We start from the raw sequence: 21706 nt of genomic DNA, 5'->3' as shown, positions 1-21706 counted from the left end.
CGTCATGTCCATCACTGCTTAATGTGCACTATTTAAACCTAACATACAGAACACATTTCTGTAAATGGCGCCCCCCTACAGAGAGGGGGGAAGAGACTAAGGTTTCGGTCCTCTCCCTCATCCCAATGAAGAGCCCAAGAGGCAGCCTGATAACGGAGAGTAATAGATTGCATTCACCTGAACAGATTAATGTGTACTGTCTCTTTAAAAAGCACAGGCAATATCACCAACAGGAATGACAAGGTGCAGAGGGCAGCGCCCAGCTGGCATCTCACCCACCTGGCTGCCCGAGCAATCCCGGGAGGAGCAGCAGCAGCAGCGCGAGTTCACGATGAGGATTACGGGGCAGAAATCCTTCCACATATAATCCATTGGGAAGAGGCGGACAAAGACGAACAGGAAAGCGCGGTCGTCTCCCGGTCAGCGCACAGCAGGCGAAAGGCGAAGACCAGAAACTGCGCCGGACATTGTGCCGGGATTATCAGAGGAAGCCACTGCGACCTTCACTGGAGCAGCGAGAGGAAGCACAGGTAATGTGGGCTGCCAGCCCCCGCCTCGGACCAACCCGCCCACATGGCACCTCCTCACCACCAGGACCACAGTCCAGGACTGCCACAGACTATACAGCTTAACCCCTTCATGTCAGAGAACGGGATCCTTAAAGTGCCATCAACACAAGTCCCATCATCCTTGTAAGTTCCAGGAAAAGCTGGGTGGCTGCCGTCCGTGGCGGGCAAAATGTTGTAAGAGGGGGTAGATTTCTTCCACTTTCATGCATAAACACGTATGTATCATGTGCAGTCACTGCGTGATTACATGATCTCGATGACTTTAATGGGCAATTTTGGTCCATATTACGGACCAAAATTGAACATGCTGCAAGTTTTTTCCGATATGTAAAAATACAAGTAAAAACCGCATTTCTGAATCCCCTAATATAATCAACAAGCTGTCCGTATTACGTGAAGGCACCCTTATAAATGACCTTATGAAGGCAACCAGAATGCTGATGTTGCCTCCGGTGACAAGTGACCACCCCACCCTGCACTACACGCTGCTCACCAACAGAGCAGTGTGAAGTGTTGAAGACTAAACGCATAGCGTTCACCCGGTAATGACAAGGTGGCATCTTGGGAGACCTAAGAGGGGCCACGGCGACCTGGGGAAATCGATCTGGGGAACGGCAGCAGAAAAAAAAAAAGTTAGGCCACTTGAATCTGTTCCCAACGTTTACCTTAGGGTCAAGAAAAATTGCACGAGTCGTGTGCGTTTGCACGATGCATGGGATGGTTGCGCAATTACTTCCAAAGGGTTAATTTACACAGGTGTTTTTTCCCAGAATAATTGAAGCATTTTCCATTTTTCTGTAATATAACGGATAACGTGCTCACAATTTGCTATGGGCGAAAAAAAAACGCATTGCACTTGTATGAAACGCAACTGAATTCTCACATATGTGGGGGAATGGGGAAGGGGGGGGTGTTCTTAGTGGTAAGTCCCAAGAGCGGAGGTCCTGTGTCCACCCCTTTTCTCACTGATGTCATATTGACTAGAGCTGTGGCCACACAAGCACTCTGCTGCTCCATTTCCCTCAATGGGGCTGATGGAAATTGCCAACTGTCAGCCCTGTTGCGCATGCATCTGATATAGCAACGAGACGCAGAACCCCCACCCCTCCCCATTCTAGTGATTGGTGGGGGTCTCACCCCAAAATTATCACCTATTCGTATGACACGTGATCACAACATGCTACTCATCAAGTTAACATTCGCTACATCTGTAGCTGCAGGAGTGACAACCAATATGGCAGTGGCTGCAGTTGTCACTGCTGCAAAAAAAACAAACAAAAAAAAAACGTGATAGAACAGCAAGAATACAGAATCTCGTGTTCACCCGCCGCTGTATCTAGTTAATATTTTATACGGGGCGTTCGGGAGTTACTATTAAAGGGGGCGCAAACTTTTTTTTTTTTTTTTTAAACACACACACACAGTTAAACAATGGAAATCATCTGGACGCCTCGGTACAGATGTGAAAGCAGGTATCGCAGGACGAGTCACGGGACATACTAGTCATCGGTTGATACTATGTAACCCCCAAGGGGTGGGAGGGCCCACATGTCAAGGCTTCCCGCAGCCCACTCTACGGCGATGTGATACATTGTATCGTTCAGCATAAAAGGAGTCAGTCCGATCGTCCTTACTGGACAGACGCTGTAATTCCAGTAACATTCCTTCCCCTAATAAGTAACTGCACCCCTCCCCCCCACCCTCTGGTGGTCAACAGGAGCCTCGTGCCTCGGCGCTGGGAGGAGGAGAGCGCGTTATGTTACCTGACCGGACAGGACAGGATCCCGGCTGCTCCAAAACTTGTTTGCAAGACATCTGACCGAGCGCCGCAACTAATTACCTTCCACGGAGGCTCAGAGCGGGAGCGGAAAATATAGAACTGGGAAGTTATCGCTGCATCGCTGGCTTTACAGGGGGCTGGGAAAGCAGTGTGAGCAGAGCTGGGTGGGGTCATAGTCATCACCCAACTTCTCCAAACTTCCAAGTCTACCAAATAACACAGTTACACAGAACGAAACGGGCGGGAATCTAGGAAAGCTGGGTGACTGTCCAGCTGGAGGTTGAACATCACCGTCCTGGTGGTTACCCAGCTTTCTCAGGGTCAGACTGCGCAAAAATTTAGGATTTATGTCTGTTTATAGGTAGCGATACCGGAAAAGTGTCTGGTTTATGGAGCGCTATTAAGCGCAGACTGCTCATAGTGAGGATACGTATGTCGCCTACCCAGGGCGGGGCTTATGTGCCCAAGCCCCTCCTACCTTTATGACAGCAGCGAATGTCGACATGCGCTGCTGTTAATGCTTCATTCGAAGTCGGCGAAAAACTTAAATTAAAACAAACGCGAGCAACGCGGTGCTTGACGATCGTACATTCGTCACTCATTGGTCAGTATGCCTGTGATGCGGGAGATAGTCAGCCGCACGCTTGTTTGGTCATCAGCTGTTACCCCCAGACTCCCATCCTGTATGCTCGGCATGTGTTCTCTATGCGGTCTGAGGCTGTGGATGGTGTCAGAAAGGGTTAATAAGAAAACAGTATTGCCCCGCAGTAAACAGTGTCAGGAGTCGGGGTTATTTTTCTGATCTTGATTTACTGACGCATGAAAATCTGACCTTGTTCTGAACTTATAAAAAGCGCCAACAGTGAAGACACCTCCGCCCCAAAACAAAGCCAAGGCGCGCCGCAGGAATTGGGAAAACAGCAGCCTCCCGAAAAACAGGGATGGTGAATGTGGGAGTCCTCCAGACTGAACCCATCAGGGTCCACAGAGCTGCTGCCAGCGCTCCTCTTAAAGGGCCGCCACAAAGTAGAAGGGCTTAAAGTCTCATCGACATCGGGTTTTGATTGCTCACTATTGACAAGACAACTGCTTGCTGTCAGTGAATAGGGGATATTTAGAAAGATGAAATCGCACAGGCAACAGATTCTGTTGCTCTCTTAACATATTAGGCCATGTTCATACCAAAAATACAGAAAAAGCTAACATGGACTACAATAAAATTTGCGCATGCAACGGATTTGTAGCTGCTGCCAATCCGCATGCCGATTCAGTCCAGTTCAAATGAAGAAAATCTACATGCAAATTCCTAGACATGAAAAACTGTCAAGTCGTGACATGTTGTGGAAATATGAGTCATGAAAAAAAAGCATGACTATGGTGCAGATTTCCATTAGCGTTAATAATACTGCATTATAGGAAATCAGCGTGGATTCTGTCTCAAAGACTTGGGTTGCTATCTCCCTCCAGGCTTTACACTGCAGCTTTGCTCCACAGTTTTGCTAACGGACCTTTAAGTCTCCGAGACAGGAAGTGGATTTCAGGCTACTGTAGACTGTTTATTGCAGTAGATTAGTGTCAGTGTCAAGATCGGTGCTCGTCTCCTGGGACTTTACACGGGCGATCATAAATTCGATCACTCGCCCATTATAGCCCAGACACTGTAGTCCATCTCCCCATGTATTGCCAATGAACAGACTGCTGTTTTATCGCTCCCCCATGGTTTACACTGCAGCGCTGCTTCTCCAGATACCAGACATGACGCACTCAGCTCTGCTATACTATGAAGAGAAAAACACCCTGACCGATCTTTAGTACAGCCAGTGACTACTAGCCATAAAGCGGTCACTCTCGCAGCTCGATTTACCAATCGATTAGCAGGTTGCAGCAGCGAATCAGGCGGTGCGTGGTCACATGACGTCACCGCTTCAGCTTCTCCCACGGGAAAGGAATTTCCCGAACTAGTAATTACAATTGAAAGGATTAAGAAAAACGAAAAACGACAAGACAGAAATCAGAGGGGGGGGGGGGGGGGGCGTACAGAACACCAAAGTGAGACCAGGGGGGAGAGTCTGAGGGTCTCGTCGAGCCCCCAACTGGCCGCATAAAGGGGAGCATTAGCTTCATGGAAACAAAGCTTAATTACTGCAGAAGGAGAAGTTCTAGAACGTACACAGTGACTCCACCAGCAAAATAGTGACTGCAGCTCTGGAGTATAATGCAGGATGTAACTCAGGATCAGTACAGGATAAGTAATGTACACAGTGACTCCACCAGCAGAATAGTGAGTGCAGCTCTGGAGTATAAAGGCCCATTTAGACGGGACGAATGTTGGGCAAACGATGCCCGACACTCATCCCTGTGTGTCCTCGCTCCCGTGCTGTTACACGGGAGCTAGTATCACTGACTCGCTCACAGAGCGGCCAGCAGGGAGGCTGCAGAAGATTTCACTCCTGGCTCTTCCCTGCCCTCTCCATTGCCTTAACATAGCGGCAGTTCAATACTGAACGGCTGCTATTTACACTGAACACTCATTGTTCAGCTCATCGTCCATCGTTTATGGAGCATTAACGATGGACGATGAGCCGATCGCTGATTGCTCAGTGTAAATAGCGGCCGTTCAGTACTGAACGGACGCTGTGTTAAAGGGGTTGTCTCGCGAAAGCAAGTGGGGTTATACACTTCTGTATGGCCATATTAATGCACTTTGTAATGTACATCGTGCATTAAATATTGGCCATACAGAAGTTATTCACTTACCTGCTCCGTTGCTGGCGTCTCGGTCTCCATGGATCCGTCTAATTCTGATGTCTTCTTGCTTTTTTTTTTTAGACGCGCTTGTGCTGTGCGGTCTTCTCCCCTTCTGCTCTGTCCAGCAAGAGCGGCGTTCTGGCTCCGCCCCCTTCTACGCGTCATCGCGTAGCTCCGCCCCATCACGTGTGCAGATCCCAGCTAATCAGGAGGCTGGAATCGGCAATGGACTGCACAGAGCCCACGGTGCACCATGGGAAAGGACCCGCAGTGCATCGTGGGTGAAGATCCCGGCGGCCATCTTGGTGAAGGAAGAAGGAAGAAGTCGCAGAGCGGGGATTCGGGTAAGTAATATGTTTTTGTTTTTTTTTAAACACATCCCTTGGGGAAAAAAACAACGTTTCGGCGCGAGACAACCCCCATTTAATGCAATGGAGAGGGGCGGGGGGGGGCGAGGAAAGAAATCTCCTCCTGCCGCCCTGCTGTGAGCCAGCAATACTAGCACCTGTGCAACAGCAGGAGAGAGAGTATGTGCGGGGACGAGTGTCGGACATAGTTTGCCCGACATTCGTTCCATCTAAATGGGCCTTTATACAGTATGTACTGAGGATCGGTACAGGATAAGTAATTTATGTTCACAGTAACTCCAGTAGCAGAATAGTGAGTGCAGCTCTGTAGTATAATAAAAAAGGTTGTTTAGGAAGTTTCTTGTTTAGTACTCCTACCTGCTCCACATACAAGCGCTTACTACGAGTTGTGCTCTGTCACTAGGACGGCGTTTTTTCTGGCATCTGGTCATTTTTATAGTAAATGAGAAATAAACTGCTATGAACGCTCCAGTGGACACATCCCTCATTCTCACTTAAAGGGCTAGCGCACCTTTAAAGAAGCACTTCAGGAACAAGATACACGCTGTGCTGAGATTAGCGCAATCTGGCCGGAGCATGTTCTTCACAGCCCAGTCAGGACCCGCCCCTCACTAGTGATAATACAATATCAGCTTTTCTGTAGTGCCTCTTAAAGACACGCAAGAAGACATTTAGGCTGGAATGAGATGAGATTAGCGCATCTGAGAGAAGCTTGCTGCACCCCCCCACTTCAAAATAAGCGGTGCTGCATGACAGTACAGATTTATGTGCCATTCAGATTCTATGGAAAGTTGGGTAGCGCCCTGCAAGGGCTATGATTGGTATGCAGCCATTAGTTTTGATCAGTCAACATTTGCTGCTCCAGCAAACGTCCTCGGTATAGGGCTAAACACAAATTTTTGGCAAGCAGCAAATATTTTTAGCGCTGCCACTCTTTAGTATAAAAGACCTAAGATTAATGGGGTCCCAGGATCCCCCCAAAAAAGCTGCTAAAAATGACTGGAGGACCCAGCCCATCAGTGCGTTATACAGCCGATCATTCATATGGATGGCTTGAGTGCAATACTCTCCCTCACCAGTAATGGCCACTCCAGGCAAATTATACTGCTGATTGTTGGTGTTCCAAGATGAAGACCCACTGCAATTCACAGATCACTGGATTGGCGTTGTCTTAACCCTTTAGTGACCAGCCTATTTTGTACCATAGTGACCAAGCTATTTTCTTTGAAATTAACATAGAAAAAGTGCTATAACTTCTGTATTGTTTTGCCTACATAACTGTATGAGGGCTTGTTTTTTGCAGGACAAGTATTTTTTATTGGCACCACTTTGTGGCACATATAAAGTGTTAAACAAAAATTTTTTTTGGGGGGGGGGGGGTTGGGAGACACAAAAAACACATGATATTCTCTGCATCAGCACAATAAATAGCGACACCAAGTTTATGTCAGGTTTTTAGGAGTCACTGCTAATGCACGACAAACACTTAGTCATTTCTCTTTCGCAGTATTACAGGATTCAGAGCAGGTTTATCTCTTCGGTTATGGTGCATTATGTCTCCACCGAAAGTATGGATTGAGACATGGGTTGGCCGGCCACAGTGACAAGGATGCCCCAGTCAAATGTGATATGTGATAAGATTGTGCTCCGGCGCTCTGCTGGTGTGCCGAGGACCGGACAGACAGGCACCTGTAACCGGCTTGGCCACTGAGATATTCGGCTGTGCAGAGGACCGGACTGACACAGCTGTAACCCGCTATGCTCCGCCTGGGACAAGGATCGGACTGACCTTAACCCGCTCCAGTGCTATTCTCCGATGCTGTGCCGGCCGCCTGTGGCCAGGACCGACCGACAGCAGCTGCTGCTGCTCCCACACTCTGTGTCAAAGTTTGACGGCAAGGAGCAAATCAGAAGTTGGGTGCCTGAACTTTGCCTCCACCCATTCTGGTGGGCAGCCAATCCGAAGTTGTGGGTGTGCACTTTGTCTCCACCAATTCTGGTGGTGGGAGGCATGATGCACCAGTACCTATCTTTTCATGTGCTGTATAAGGACTTATTTTTGTGGGGCAATCCGTGGGCCAATATGAACTTTTTGCTCATTTTTTTATTCCGCTTTTTAGGTGGTAGAAGTAGCAAAAGAAGCTACGCAATTTTTTTTTTAAGGCCTCCTGTCCACGAGCCAATTGTAATTGTGTTTCCCGCGGCGAAAATCCAACCGCGGGAAATGCTATGAACGCTTTCCATAGCAAGGCTATGGAAAGCGCTGTCCCCCTGTTCACAAGTGGAGAATCATTGCGATCCTCTGCTCGCGGCCGGCAATTCGCAGCATGCTGCGAATTGCAGCGATTCTCCAGAGTCAGCCTGTCAGATAGGCTGACCGCGGAGATCCGCCTGCAGGCTCCTGCTTCCGGGCGGTGGAGATCCGCCGCGGGATACCACAACGCCCGTGGACAGGGAGCCATAGGCGTTCACTGTGCAGCATAGATGACCATTGTGCAGAAGATTTTTAAAGTTATTTTTAAACATCATTCACAGTTTGGGTTTAGGAAAATTTTAATTGTCTTGGTAATTTCAAGCACAGAGATACCTATGAGTATTTTATTTTTAACTTACAAATGGTTTTATAGGGGAAAATTTTATTTTTGTTTGTTTAAATTTACAGTTAAAGGGGTTGTCCCACGAAAGCAAGTGGGGTTATACACTTCTGTATGGCCATATTAATGCACTTTGTAATGTACATTGCGCATTAATTATGAGCCATACAGAAGTTATTCACTTACCTGTTCCGTTGCTGGCGTCCCCGTCTCTATGGTGCCGTCTAATTTTCAGCGTCTAATCGCCCGATTAGACGCGCTTGCGCAGTCTGGTCTTCTTTCTTCTGAATGGGGCCGCTCGTGCCAGAGAGCGGCTCCTCGTAGCTCCGCCCCGTCACGTGCCGATTCCAGCCAATCAGGAGGCTGGAATCGGCAATGGACCGCACAGTGCGGTCCACCGAGGGTGAAGATCCCGGCGGCCATCTTCGCAAGGTAAGTAAGAAGTCACCGGAGCGCGGGGATTCAGGTAAGCACTATCCGTTGTTTTTTTTTAACCCCTGCATCGGGTTTGTCTCGCGCCGAACGGGGGGGCTATTGAAAAAAAACAAAAACCCCGTTTCGGCGCGGGGCAACCCCTTTAATTTTTTTATTTATTTATTTTTTTTAAACTTAATTGAAATTTATTTTGACACTTTGGTCCTTCCAGGGGACTTGAAGCTGCAATTGATCTCTAGGGTACTACACTGCATTACCTCTTTAACGAAGCATACCATTTATATGCCCGCAGTAAATCAAACTTTACTGGACGCAGGATCTGATATGCCGAGATATCTGACAGAGGCCTTTTGTCAGGCCTCCTACTGCCATGATGAACTATCGGCCCCTAGCGATTGCATTGCAGGGGCAAAAGGGGGAGCCTTATTCCCGTCACTCGCTTTCATGCTGTGGATACTGCTGATCGCAGCATGGAAGGGGTAAACAGTTTGGAATAGAAGTTTCTCTGCTCCTGGATGTTACAGTAGGAGCTCTGCTATCAGTACACCGTTGAGCTCTAAACCCACGCCGTATATTTACTATGGATTGGTTTTAAAGCCCAGCACTAAGTTCTGTATATTTATGCTGCTTGGTCCCTAAAGGGTTAAAGAATCCTGCCCCAACTATACATTACCTTGTGATGTCACAAGAAAGAATAATGGAAAGTTCCAGATAAAAGGATATAAATAAGAATCCCTGGAAAATATTTGGAAGTACATGAGCATGGGCGTGACCGAAGGCAGCTGGACAACAAGTCTCAGGACGGAGGGTTCTGTTCTCCCCCGGTGTAACTGTTTAACAAAGAGCAGACATTATCTTTTGCTTTATGGCTTGTGTTGTGCCGGAGGGCAGCTTAATAAAACTCCTGCGCTAGTGGATGGAATGTGGGCCATGTGAGCGCCCACTACTGGCTGCAGCATGACATAGCGGATGGACAACAGGGAGTGAATCATGTACCCCAATGCCCTCACTTCTATTAGTCACTCTGCACTGAAGATCTGTAGCATTCGGGGCTACAGCGGCACTTCAAGTGTCCTGAAGCAGAACGGAGCCGGCGTGGCGACAACCGCACGCTAGCATCAAACAAGGCCAGGAGCCTGGTGATAGGAAATCATGGCTTCACCTGATAACATTGCTCAGCTTCCTGGCATCGCGCCCACTGCCTCTTTTCCTGTCAATATATTACAGTCTGGGTCCAGTTATAAATAGGCATAGTGAAAAAAACAAGCTGAGAGTGCTGCCCCCTGCTGGGGAGGTCATTGTATTACACCAACCATAACTGTACAAGTACTGAGTCTGACTACATCAGATGAGATGCCGATTCTCACTTTCTGCAAATACTAAAGAGGAAAAATCTCCTTACACTGGCACTGCCACCCAGGACAGTGGTGCTACTAATACATGGGCACCACCACAGCAGCACGATGTTACTATATGGGCACCACCACACCAGTAGGGGGTGCTGCTACTGCAACAAGTGGAATCACCTCAGGATAGGGGTGCTATTGCTACTACAGGCACCACCACCCCAGGCTAGTGCTGCACCTACTACTTTTAGGCACCAGTACCCCATTACATTGTTACTACATGGGTACCCCACTACAGTGCTGCTACTACACAGATGCCTCGACTCCAGGACAATGTCGCTACTGCTACTACTACTGCACAGGCGCCACCAGCACAGTATGGTGTCAATACACGGGCACTACTACTGCACATGCGCCACCACCCAAGGATGGTGCCACTACATGGACGCCCCTACCACAATATGGTGTCGCTGCTACTACTACAACCCCAGGGAGTTATTACTACAAAGGCACCAATACTCCAGCATAGCGTCACTCCTGCATGGTGTTAATACACGGGCGCCGCCACCTAAGAACGTGTCACTGCTACTACATGTATGCCAGCATGTCATCGCTACACGGGACCACCACCCAAGGATGAGGGTGTCGATACTACCTGGCTGGGTGGCGCTCCTACATATGCAGCTCTGTGATAAGCAGGCACCACCCCACCAGGACAGTACTCCCACATGGGTGCCATTTCGAAAGCAGAGCAAAGGCACTTCGCACGATACAGTACTAGTATTCTGCACTTCTTCCTCGTTCCCCTTACGAGTCTCCGTCGCGCTCTCAGCCATGGAGGGCTGCCGGCGATAAGACACTTACGCTGGTGACTCTCCGGTAGATCTGCGCAGCGTTTTGGCACTCGGAGTAAGGGTATTCAGAAGTGGCCATCTCAAGCATGCACATCCCAAATGCATACACGTCTACGGACTCATCGTATTTCTCCTCATACATCTCCGGCGCCATGAACTCAGGGGTACCTTAAATTAAAAGGAACGATTCAGACTCTACATTTTCTCACATTTGCCAGCAGGAGTCTGGAGGCGCGTACTCACCACGAGCGCGTTCGGGGCAGAAGACCTGCGAGAGAGATAGTGGGGGGCAAAGAAGAAGAAAAAAAAAAAAAAAAGGAAAAAAAGAGGAGGAAAAGCTTCTTAGTTACTCTGTAAGGAAACTGCACTGCCGACGTATTCCATTGCAAGGCCTCAGAACCAGGAGGGGAAGGGGTGACAGACCGGCTAGAGAAAAAGTCCTTTACAAAGGGCCAAAAAGATGCCACGGGCCTTTTTAGATGATGGCAAACTTAGTATTAGTTTCCTTCAACCACCAAGTAAATGGAGAGCTGCAACCTGCTACAATCAGTACATACCTGGGAGGATGGCGCCACCTGCTGTTGGGAGGAAGAATAACCTGTTAGCTGCACAACTTTCCATTCACCTGGGTGAGCCGTACGCGACAGGATACCTTGCAATGGAAAACCGCCACGAGTCCAGGTAGCAGCAGTAAATACAACGCATTGGAAAAACTAAAAACGGCATCCTGCGAGGGAACAGAAAAAAAAACTCCCAAAACTCACCGGATCCCTTCTCTTCACATACTTACGGTATAAAGCTGCAGTACACACTAATAAATGGCCTACTGCAGCCAATTAGGGGGCGCTCATGGCCTACAGGCAAGAAAGACACTTAATACAGAGAGATTTGTAAGGAGCTTCATAACCAGGTAAGTAAAGAAGCTGCAGGGGGGTTGGGGTGGGGTCTATGACGAGGGAAAACTTTTCAGCCACGCTGGAAAAAAAAGGGTTAAGACCTGCCTAAAAAAGTAGATGAGGACCCTCTGCTACCCTATTATCACACGTTGGCATAGCCTGCTGCCCCTTGTCACATGGTGAAGACCAGACCGGTAAAACCACTTTTAGCCCACAACGTGGATACTAAAGGGGGTGTTAAAAGGACCTTTAAGCTGTTCTTCACAAGAGATGTGACGCCCTCTATTGGGACAATATAATACTAAACAGGCTTATAGTATTGAATCAGGCTGTGAGGTGAAGCTGAAAGGGGTCATTACCGGCCCGGCCTTCCACCAAATACAATATAGGTACTTTCGTATAAAGCATTAGCGCCCCGAGGGGCAGATGAGGAGCAGCTACCTCCTGGACTTACCTATCACGCTCTTGGCGAAGGACGCCCTCTTCAGGGTGGCCAGTCCCAAGTCTCCAATCTTCACTGAGCCGGTGGGGCCGGTGATAAAAATGTTGTCGCACTTCAAGTCTCTGTGGATGATGGGGGGCGTCCGCGTATGCAGGAACTGCAGCCCCTTCAGGATCTGCCGGCACCAGCTGCGTAGCACCTTCAGCTTCATCACCTTGAACCTCTTCAGATATCTGGAGAAGAAAATGCATGTGACCGGGTGGCACAACAGTGTTTTGGCCATTGTAGTAAGTGACAGCGCACCGCTAGCACTACAAGAGCTTGTCCAGCTGTAAACCATTTATGGCCTAGACACAGCATAGGCCAACACTAGTAGATCGGTGAAGGTCTGCATCTGGGACCTGCTTGATTGAGCTGCAGGACGCAGACAGCTCCATTCGCACTACAGTGGCCAGGCTTGGTATTACAGGCAAAGTTCTCACATAAGTGAATGGCCTGCAGTACCAAGCTTGGCCACTGCAATGCGAACAGAGCTGTCTGCTTTCTCAGCTCAGCGCATCAGAGCAACGGATTAATAGGAGCCCCGGCCGGTGGAACCCCATTGATCTACTATTGATAGTCCAACCTGATAACTGGACAACCCCTTAAGAAGGGGTTAGAAAGGGGATAAATGTTGGCTCGCTGGGGTCTCAAGCATCGAGACCTTCAGCTATCCAGAGATGCATATGAATGAAGTATATGAGACCCAACTAAATGAAGGGGCACTAATGCTAGTTTTGAGTGTTTCCCTGCTAGTTTTGAGTGTTCCCCAGTGGCGCCCCCACCAGCTGCGCAGGAAGCCAACAGTCCCAATTGTTCAGATTGACGGGATGAGACCCCCAGAGTCATATGATATATCGTAACATTTTCGAATGGGAATATCCCTTTCACCGAAAAATAAATCAGATTCCAAGTGGTAAAACGGTCTTGTACACTCAGATTCCATTCATTAAAAGGAAGCAGAGATCAAAAGTGAAACTTGCTTTACATACAGCTGATCAATTGTACAGATTGAACATTTTTGGTAGCTTTGGGTTTGTTACCGTTGTATCCCTTGTGAGGTAAACCCATCAGCAGCACAAATCTTTCCTGTCCTGAAAGTTTGTTACAATGTATCAGTGCAGGCAACATCAGTCTGGATGGTCTAGACTGGATACAACTAACAAACCCTCAGCTATGAGAAGTATTAGGTCTGTACAGGTTTTAGATATAAAAACCTTTTGGGTTCTTTTTTTTTCCCTTACCGCTTTCAATATCTCAGCTTGCTGTCATTGAATGGGAGCGATCAGGTTTACATGTACAGCTGAAAACCTGTAGAGACCTATTAACTATCACAGCTGAGAGTGTTACAATCATATCCAGTGTGAGTTCAGGATAGAATTTCCACCTCTGAACATATACGAGACTGTTCCTGCTCATTGTCAGCAAGCAGATTTTGAAAATAGTTGTTTGGTAGAAAGTTGCAGCTTTAGGATTCTTCGTCCTTGAATCGAAGTAATCAGACAGGAAAACTGAGAACAAAGGCTTGTAATAAAAACCCGTTAGAGGTGGGCGCTGCCCGCACGTGGCACCCAGACAATAAAGAGGCATTCTGTGGGTGAAGTCATCGGGCTCCGCACCAACTCATCACGCTTATTAATCACCAGAAATGCTGTTTATTGCCTGCAGAGCTAAAGATACTGTGGCGCCTCCAAAGCAACTTTATCGAGTGCAGGAAAGTGTCAAGTGCCAAGCGATCACATCTATGGCACTAAACTGAGCGATGTCCTATCACTCACGCATCCCGACTGCTACACTGAACTATTTAAGCCTTCTCTTCGTGTCACTTAACTGAAGTGCTGGCATTCTATTCCTGAAGCAGGAAGACCAGGACGAACTTAAAAGGGTGAAACTGACATAGTGCCAACCTGGAGCCGCTCTGACAAATCAGAACACTTGTTCTGCTGCTCTAAAAGGTCGACGTGTCGACATCAGGAAGATATACAATGCGGCATACAAACGGTGAGGGCTCAGCCTTTTTGTTCTGCTGTCGGCTTCACAATTGCTAGCGCTCACGCTGTGCTGCGTGTCATATGATAAGCGTCATCCGTGTTTTATCTGCCGCTACTATTAAAAGAAAAAGTTCCAATCGGCAATTCCTAGAGCGGCCAGCAGAGGGAGCCTTTGGAATTCTCAATGTAGGGAAAAGCAGCCTATGACAGAGCTATGATGGACGAGCTGACAATGAGGGAGAGCACTGTCCTGAATTCCCAGCATTCCTTCCCTGTGTGCAGACCTCAGATGTCTGGAGCCCACCCATTTCCTTCTGCACTTCCTGCTGCCCCCCACCCCAGGGGTGAAACCGATCCTCTCCTCCTTGTACCCTGCTCTGGAATGTTTTTGTCCAGCATATGGGGTCATGAAAGAACGCAGATTCTTAACGATCCCTCAGTGAAAACCATGTCGCTCTTACCACAAGAGAAGCCGTTAGTAATTCCAGTAGCTCGCGGCGAGCTGAGACAATAAAGTAAATCTGCCCGAGATCGGAGATGGGCAGTCGCCCCAAACGCGGTGCCGCCAAAGATCTGGTGTCTCAGTGGAAATTTCCTTTGCGTTTTAACCATGCTGAGCCCCATTTCGCAAGACGGAAGCCACGAACTCTACTGAGAGGGGGGTGCAAAAGTTACATGTACGTGCGCACATAGACAAAAATGACAAAAGTATTCCTGCTCGCCCACAAGTGTCCCGATGCGACCAACAAAACACCGCCAAGCGACCCGGTGCGACCAACAAAACACTGCCAACTGTAAATCTAGCCTTTTACTGCCCAGCAATTTCTACACACAAGTAAAAACGCTGGATGTTCCCCGAGACGTTGTTACAGTAATAGGAAGCGCTGCAACAACGGCAGCTCAAAGCGCCTTCACGCGAGCCAGCTGGTCGCCTGCAGGCAGGGTACTTCATGCCAAGTCTCTTATTTGCAGATTGATAATGCTTTATGTAGCGTTGTTCATCCCCCATCATTCACAAATAGAATGCTAGAACAGCAGTTAAGACTGACACACCGAACGGCACAGATCCACAAGGCATTTATGGTGTAATGCGCCCTAAGGCCTCTGTCACACAGGCGTTTTGTTTTTTTTACAGCGTTCAGCGCTGCTTTTTCAGTAAAAACGCTCCCGTTCATTTCTATGGGGCTGTTCACACAAGACTAAAAACGTAGCGTCTTCCAACACTGCTTTGACAGCGTTGCATATGGTATTTTTGGCAGTTTTCAGTCCAGCAGTGCCCATTGAAACGAATGGGAAGTGGTTTCAGCGCTGTCTAAGATGTGCCACAACTTGGTCAAAAAAAAAAAAAATCAATACTCACCTTGCAGGTGATGTCGCTGTCCCGGGGACGGGGCTGGGGGGTGGGGATGGCTTTTAGGACTTGTCAGCCTTCAGAGGAACTTTCACTGGTAACTGAGATTCGAAATCCCCACCTCCAGTGAGAGATTGCGCCGATTGGCTGAGTGACAGCCAGCTGAGCCAATCAAAGCAAGCACTGGATGCGTCTTATCACAGCCATTTATTCATTGAACGGCTGTGATTGGACACATCCAGAGCTGGCTCTGACTGGCTCAGCTGACTCAGCCAATCAACAATCTCTGGCTTCACAAGGTACCGACAGCAGCGCTAGTGATGGAGGCTTCACCTGCTACGTGAGTATTCATTTATTTTATTTATTTTTTTAAATTAACAGCCTTGGCTGCAGCCAAAAACGCTGGTTTAACACATGCCAGTGCTGCTGAAACCTGGCGGAATCTGCAGTAAAAGTACGAGAGGAGTGACGATAAGGCTTTGGCTTTGTGTTTTTTTTGTTTCTATGGTAACGAATGTTACCTCACATGAAAGCCTTATGTGTCTAATATATGTTTTCCAAATTTTGTGTTTGTAGCTTATGGCAACAGTGATCTAGGCACGCGGGAAAACAAAATGGAGGAGTCTAAGGCGATATTCACCGCAAATGAGAGCAGAGGAGTGATAAAATTCTTGTTTCTGGTGATATGTCACAGACATTGGGGGATCAATGCCCTTCATATTCTACGGTTAAGAACTGGGTTGCCAAATTTAAAACTGGCCACTTCAGCACCAATGATGAGGAACATCCTGGACGACCGAGAGAGGTTGTTGTTCCGGAGATCGTCAATGCTGTGCACAACCTCATATTGGAGAATCGGCGAATTTCAGCTAAAGGAATAGCAGACATCATGGGGATTTCTCGTGAACGTGTGTCATTATCCGTGAACATTTGAACATGAAGAAGCTATCTGCAAAGTGGGTCCCCAAATGTTTGACAACAGATCCGAAAAGCACGTGAGTGAAACCTTCCTGGTCCATTTGTCAGAGTTTCCGGACTGATAAGAACTTCCTGGATCGATGGGTCACTATGGATGAGACCTGCATTTATTTGTATGACCCAGAAACCAAGGAGCAGTCAAAAGAGTGGAGGCACAGTGGTTCTCCTCGCCCAAAGAAGTTCAGCCACTTAGGTGATGGTGCCTGTGTTCTGGGATAAGGAGGGCGTGCTGCTAGTGAACTACTTTCAAAATGGTTCCACCATCAATGCAAGGTATTACTTTGAACTTTTGGACCAACTGAAGGCAGCTCTGAAGGCCAAAAGGCGCGGCAAGCTGTCCAAAGGAATCTTGTTCCTGCAAGACAACGCCTCCGCTCACACTGCACAAGCGACCACGGCAAAACTGGTAGAGCTAGGCTTCCAGCTGGTTGACCACCCACCTTATTCACCAGATCTAGCTCCCTCTGACTATCATCTGTTTCCAAACCTGAAGAAACACCTCAAGGATACCAAATTTCACACCATTTCTGATGCCATGGCTGCTACGGATGACTGGTTTGAGGCACAACCGAAATCCTTCTTTTTGCAAGGATTACAGAACTTGGAATACCAATGTAAGAAGTGTGCTGACATCAGTGGAGAGTATGTGGAATAAATGTAAAGTTTCATCTTTCTAACTCGTTTCTTTCTGGGTAAAGCCAAAGACTTATCAGCAGCCACTCGTAGCGTTGAAAAACGCTGCGTTTCTGCAAACGCCTGTGTGAGGGGGGCCTAGGGGTGGCCACCAAGATAAAGACTCGGACAGCAGCTTCCCGACGACTAATCCATTTTGGGGAAGGGGCACTCAGATTGGCGTTCCTCTTGGTACGAGGTCACTTACGTCTTGAGCGTCCCCGAGGTCATCAGCTCTGTCACAAGTACGATGCACTTCTTTCCCTTCAGGGTGGACTCCCAGGAGTCGTAGAAGCGGACGATGTTGGGGTGCTGCAGCCCCTTCAGCATCCCGGCCTCCTCCTTGAAGCGCTGGCGCTCAGACTTGGAGAGCTTACGATCCTGCAAAGAAGAAGAAAATGCATCAACTTCTGTGTGCGAAGACAAAATGAGATAAAGATGGCAACGTGACCCGCCCTCCGAGTCACTCAGGATGGGGATCCATGGCCACCGCACCGACTACAGTATTATGTGGCAGATTTACAACACTGTCTGAAAGGAAGACTGTCCCAGTTGCCCCTAACAATCATGGCGCAGCTTTAATTTTACCTCAGCAAAAAACATGAATGTTGCGCCGTGATTGGTTGCTAGGGGCAACGGAGACCGGTATCCTTTCAGGCAGTGTTAAATCTCTCCCCATCTAGGATGGTGTTTATCGCTCCGCCACCGCTGACACAGCCGCATCAGAGGCTCCACAGGTCTCCCACACTGAGGACCCCGTTCATCACAACATAGCAACCAGCATGTGGCTTTCATTCCTCAATCTGCTGAGGTAAAATGAGCACGGTGATTGGTTGCTAGGGGCAACAAGGACCATCGCATATTTTTCCCCATTTTAAAACACCCATCTTATATGTAAAACGCAAATCTGTTTGTCGTATACAAATCCACAGTTCTGGTTTGATTTGAGTGAAATGTAGCATGCGCGTTCTTCAGCACCAGGCGACGAATACTGGTGATCAAACTCACCAACTTCCCCTGTAATTTTCACAGTGCAGCTTTCATTTCTTATACCGCTGAGGTAACATGAAAGCTGCACTGATTGGTTGCTATATATTATACCGCCGAGGTAACATGAAAGCTGCACTGTGATTGGTTGCTATATATTATACCACTGAGGTAACATGAAAGCTGCACTGTGATTGGTTGTTATATATTGTACCGCTGAGGTAACATGAAAGCTGCACTGTGATTGGTTGTTATATATTATACCGCTGAGGTAACATGAAAGGTGCGCTGTGATTGGTTGTTATACATTATACTGCTGAGGTAACATGAAAGGTGCACTGTGATTGGTTGTTATATATTATACTGCTGAGGTAACATGAAAGCTGCACTGTGATTGGTTGTTATATATTATACCGCAGAGGTAACATGAAAGCTGCACTGTGATTGGTTGTTATATATTATACCGCAGAGGTAACATGAAAGCTGCCCTGTGATTGGTTGTTATATATTATACTGCTGGGGTAACATGAAAGCTGTACTGTGATTGGTTGCTATGGACTACACAGATTTTCTTTTGGACAGCTTTCATAACAGTGCGGTGCTCGGCTCATTTTTGTGGCCCACTTTGTGTACTCCAGGACTGCTAGTCATAAAACGGCCATGTAACGCAGAGGCATATCTCCTATGCATGTGCACTGATGGGAAAACTGTGGAAAAGTGAGACGGGGACGAGCACGCAACCAACGGATAAAGATCACACTACAAAAAGGGGACACCGAGGGGACAAGTTTGCACAGGAGGAGGCACACGCTGCTATGGAGATGAGGGCAATATGGAGGGTGTGTGCTATAGAGGGGACGAATGTGCTATAGATAGAAGGTGCAATATAGGGGAGAAGTGCACGCTATAGGGGGGGACGACGAGTGCCCCGTGTGTGGGGCAATCCGAGTTCAGGAGCACGCTGTGAGGCCGCAGTACCCAGTGAGCTCTGGGCTCGTTCACATCAGTATGAGGTACGGGGGCCGCAGCGATCAGTCAGGGCAGACTCGCAGGGTCACCACGGTCGCTTCAGTGCACCATCAGCACCCTCCAGTGGCATCACTTGCAGATGCCCCCAGACAGGCCTCACAGTCCCCCATCCCTTTTCAGCCGTCAGGAAAGGACTCATCTCTCCAATCGCTCAGGATTCGCCATCTCCCTATTTTCCACATGGTCCTCATCGCTTTCTCCAGAGATGCAGCGGCATCACCGCAGAGAACCTGCCTGCTCCATGACACAAGGGCGGCTGCAGCGGCCAGAAATAGAAGCCATTATACAGTGCTGCAGATATAAGATTACCAGGCTGCACTCAGTCATCAGTGCTGAAGGACAACCGCATATCGCACAACCTTCTCATAAAGCCCCGAGCTGCCAGCATGCTGCTACCCGGATGGAAAACTAATCACAGCAGGACGCAGAAGTGGTCAGAACTCCGACGGGTCATGGAAATAATTCGCAATGTTGATCTCGATCGCCCTGGCTCTGGAATAGAATGCTAACTGCAGTGCAGACTGGCATGTAAAACAGGCTTTCTTCACTAATTTACCAACGCCATACATGTTGTAGTGGTTGTGCCTGGTATTGCAACTCAGTCACATTGACTAGAGTAATTATTTGCCTAGCCACGGAATAAGTCCACTTGCTCAGCTGCAGATTTCAAGCGCATTATGGGAGTGACTTGGCTCGTACACAAACAAATCCCTAAGGCCTCATGTCCACGGGGAAAATCAGATCCGCTGCAGATTCTACATGTAGAATCTGCAGCGGGTCCCTCCTGCCCCGCGGACATGGGCGCTGAAAATAGAAATTTAAAAGCATTTACCTATCCGTAGCGTGCGGGGAAGGTCAGCTGTTCCTCACGGCCGGATCTTCATTTTCGGCCGGCGGATGAATTCCTGACGCCGGCGGCACGTCGCCGGCACGTCGTTGGCGTGCCGCGCGCATGCGCCGGGCACATCCGCCAAGCCGAAGCAAGGGAGATGCGGCCGTGAGGAAGAGCAGAGCTTCGCGGCCCGCTGCGGGTGAGTAAATGCTTTTAATTCCTATTTTAGGTCTCCCGCGGATCCGGACGGCTTCCATAGGCTTCAATAGAAGCCCGCGGGAGACCCGCACGAAAATGGAGCATGGTCCAGATTTTTTCATGCTCCATTTTTTTTTAAATGCCTTTTATTGACGATCCGCGGGTATTTATCTACCCGCGGGTGGTCAATGCATCCCTATGGGGTGCGGATCCGCGCGCGGGAGATCCGCTGCGGATTTTAAATCACATTTTGCCCGTGGACATGAGCCCTTAGTGGGGATGGAAGGAAAATTGCTGAACCCTAAAAGTTAATGACGTTGGTAAAGAAATAAAACATGCAGAAATAGAGGAGAAAAATCTGTCCTATTCCAGGCCATTGGCACTGCGGCTCACCAGGTCCCCGGAGGACGGCAGATGGTCACGCGGATCCGCCTGGCAGCCACGTTGAGTTTCTTTGCACTCGAGGAATGTGGGAGGTTGCACTTTTTGGAAGCAAAGCTCTGGAGCACAAACTTCAGCTTTCTCCAGATACTAAAGTCAGCTTGTGCCACCAGAGGCGACTGTCAACCATTACAATAACCCTGTATACTAAACAGGTTACTCCTCTGTAAGGCACTGGCAGATTTAACACTTTCTGTAGAAGGGGCACACATGGCACCAACCCATCCACCACATGCAAAAGGTTGCCGTTTATCCAGACTGCAGTGCCATGCGGCACATGTGACATGGTGACTTTGGGTTTGCAGGGTGTATGTGGCAACTTAATTCTTCTTGTTACCGTAATTAAAGAAAACCACCTCAGCGGCAGCTCCTGCGAGACAATAGCAGCACTAAGTGAAGCGCCGCAATCATGCTACTAATAATTTGTACCCATCGCTGCAATTCTCAGTTCAACACGCTTGTTAATCAGCGTTTGTTACATTGGACTGAGAATCAGCCATGTAAAAAGTCCTTTGAGCACATGTACAGGGAAGCGATGACATCAGCACGGCACGTGGTCAGGGTATTAGTGTATCTTGACGCCACCAGTAGCTAGGAGTGTGACAGGAGGAAAGCCCCTGTCACACCCCCAGCTTCTGATAGGGTTAAGGCAGCAAGTTTCTATTAGGACAGTGTGCAGCACTACGCGCAGGGTGCTATTAATTCTTAGCCTTAGTTTATTAAGAAATGTCACCCTCCGCTGCCGCCCTCACCTCTTGTTGGCCGAGCGCTTCTGCGCCTCCGCCGGTAATGTCATCTACGTGGCCTCCGCTCCCACCACCCCCTCTCCCGATAAATGCCGCCCTCACTGCCGCCAGGACTCCCCAGCTGACAGAAGCCACCGAGCGGCGCCGGGACAGTGAGAGGTTTGCCGTCCGCTTCCCCTGCTGACACCTGGCAGTGTCAGCGGCTATGCTTCACCACCTGGAAAGCCGCACCGGGGTGGGACAAACATTACACTCTCCCTGCATCGGCCGGCACCACGGGGTGCTGTATGTTTTTGTCAGGTACTTTTAGTGGCCTTGCAGGACAGGCTGCTCTCCAGCAAATCACGAACAGGGGGTGTCACTTCCCTGTCAATCTTGATGCCACCAGGACTTCCTGGTGGCGTCAAGAT

General features: G+C 48.6%; 1 protein-coding gene across 11 annotated transcripts in view; it reads right to left on the bottom strand.

Moving 5' to 3' along the window:
* The window catches only part of WNK1 (WNK lysine deficient protein kinase 1), a 90502-nt gene that overhangs the window by 34501 nt on the left and 34295 nt on the right, over positions 1–21706 (bottom strand). For 10 of the 11 annotated variants that reach the window (XM_066590922.1, XM_066590923.1, XM_066590925.1 and 7 more), the window contains exons 2-4: positions 17272–17444; positions 12045–12265; positions 10705–10862 (exon numbers count right to left, since the gene is read on the bottom strand). In XM_066590922.1, coding sequence (XP_066447019.1) covers positions 10705–10862; positions 12045–12265; positions 17272–17444 — 552 coding nt within the window. Of the gene's footprint in view, positions 1–10704; positions 10863–10937; positions 10963–12044; positions 12266–17271; positions 17445–21706 lie in introns of those variants that run through there. The other variant, XM_066590933.1, reaches the window with a different exon arrangement.

The sequence above is a fragment of the Eleutherodactylus coqui genome, chromosome 2 (assembly GCF_035609145.1).
Source record: "Eleutherodactylus coqui strain aEleCoq1 chromosome 2, aEleCoq1.hap1, whole genome shotgun sequence".
NCBI lineage: Eukaryota > Metazoa > Chordata > Amphibia > Anura > Eleutherodactylidae > Eleutherodactylus > Eleutherodactylus coqui.
Note: the sequence above shows the minus strand (reverse complement) of the source record. Positions and strands in the feature narration are given on the sequence as shown.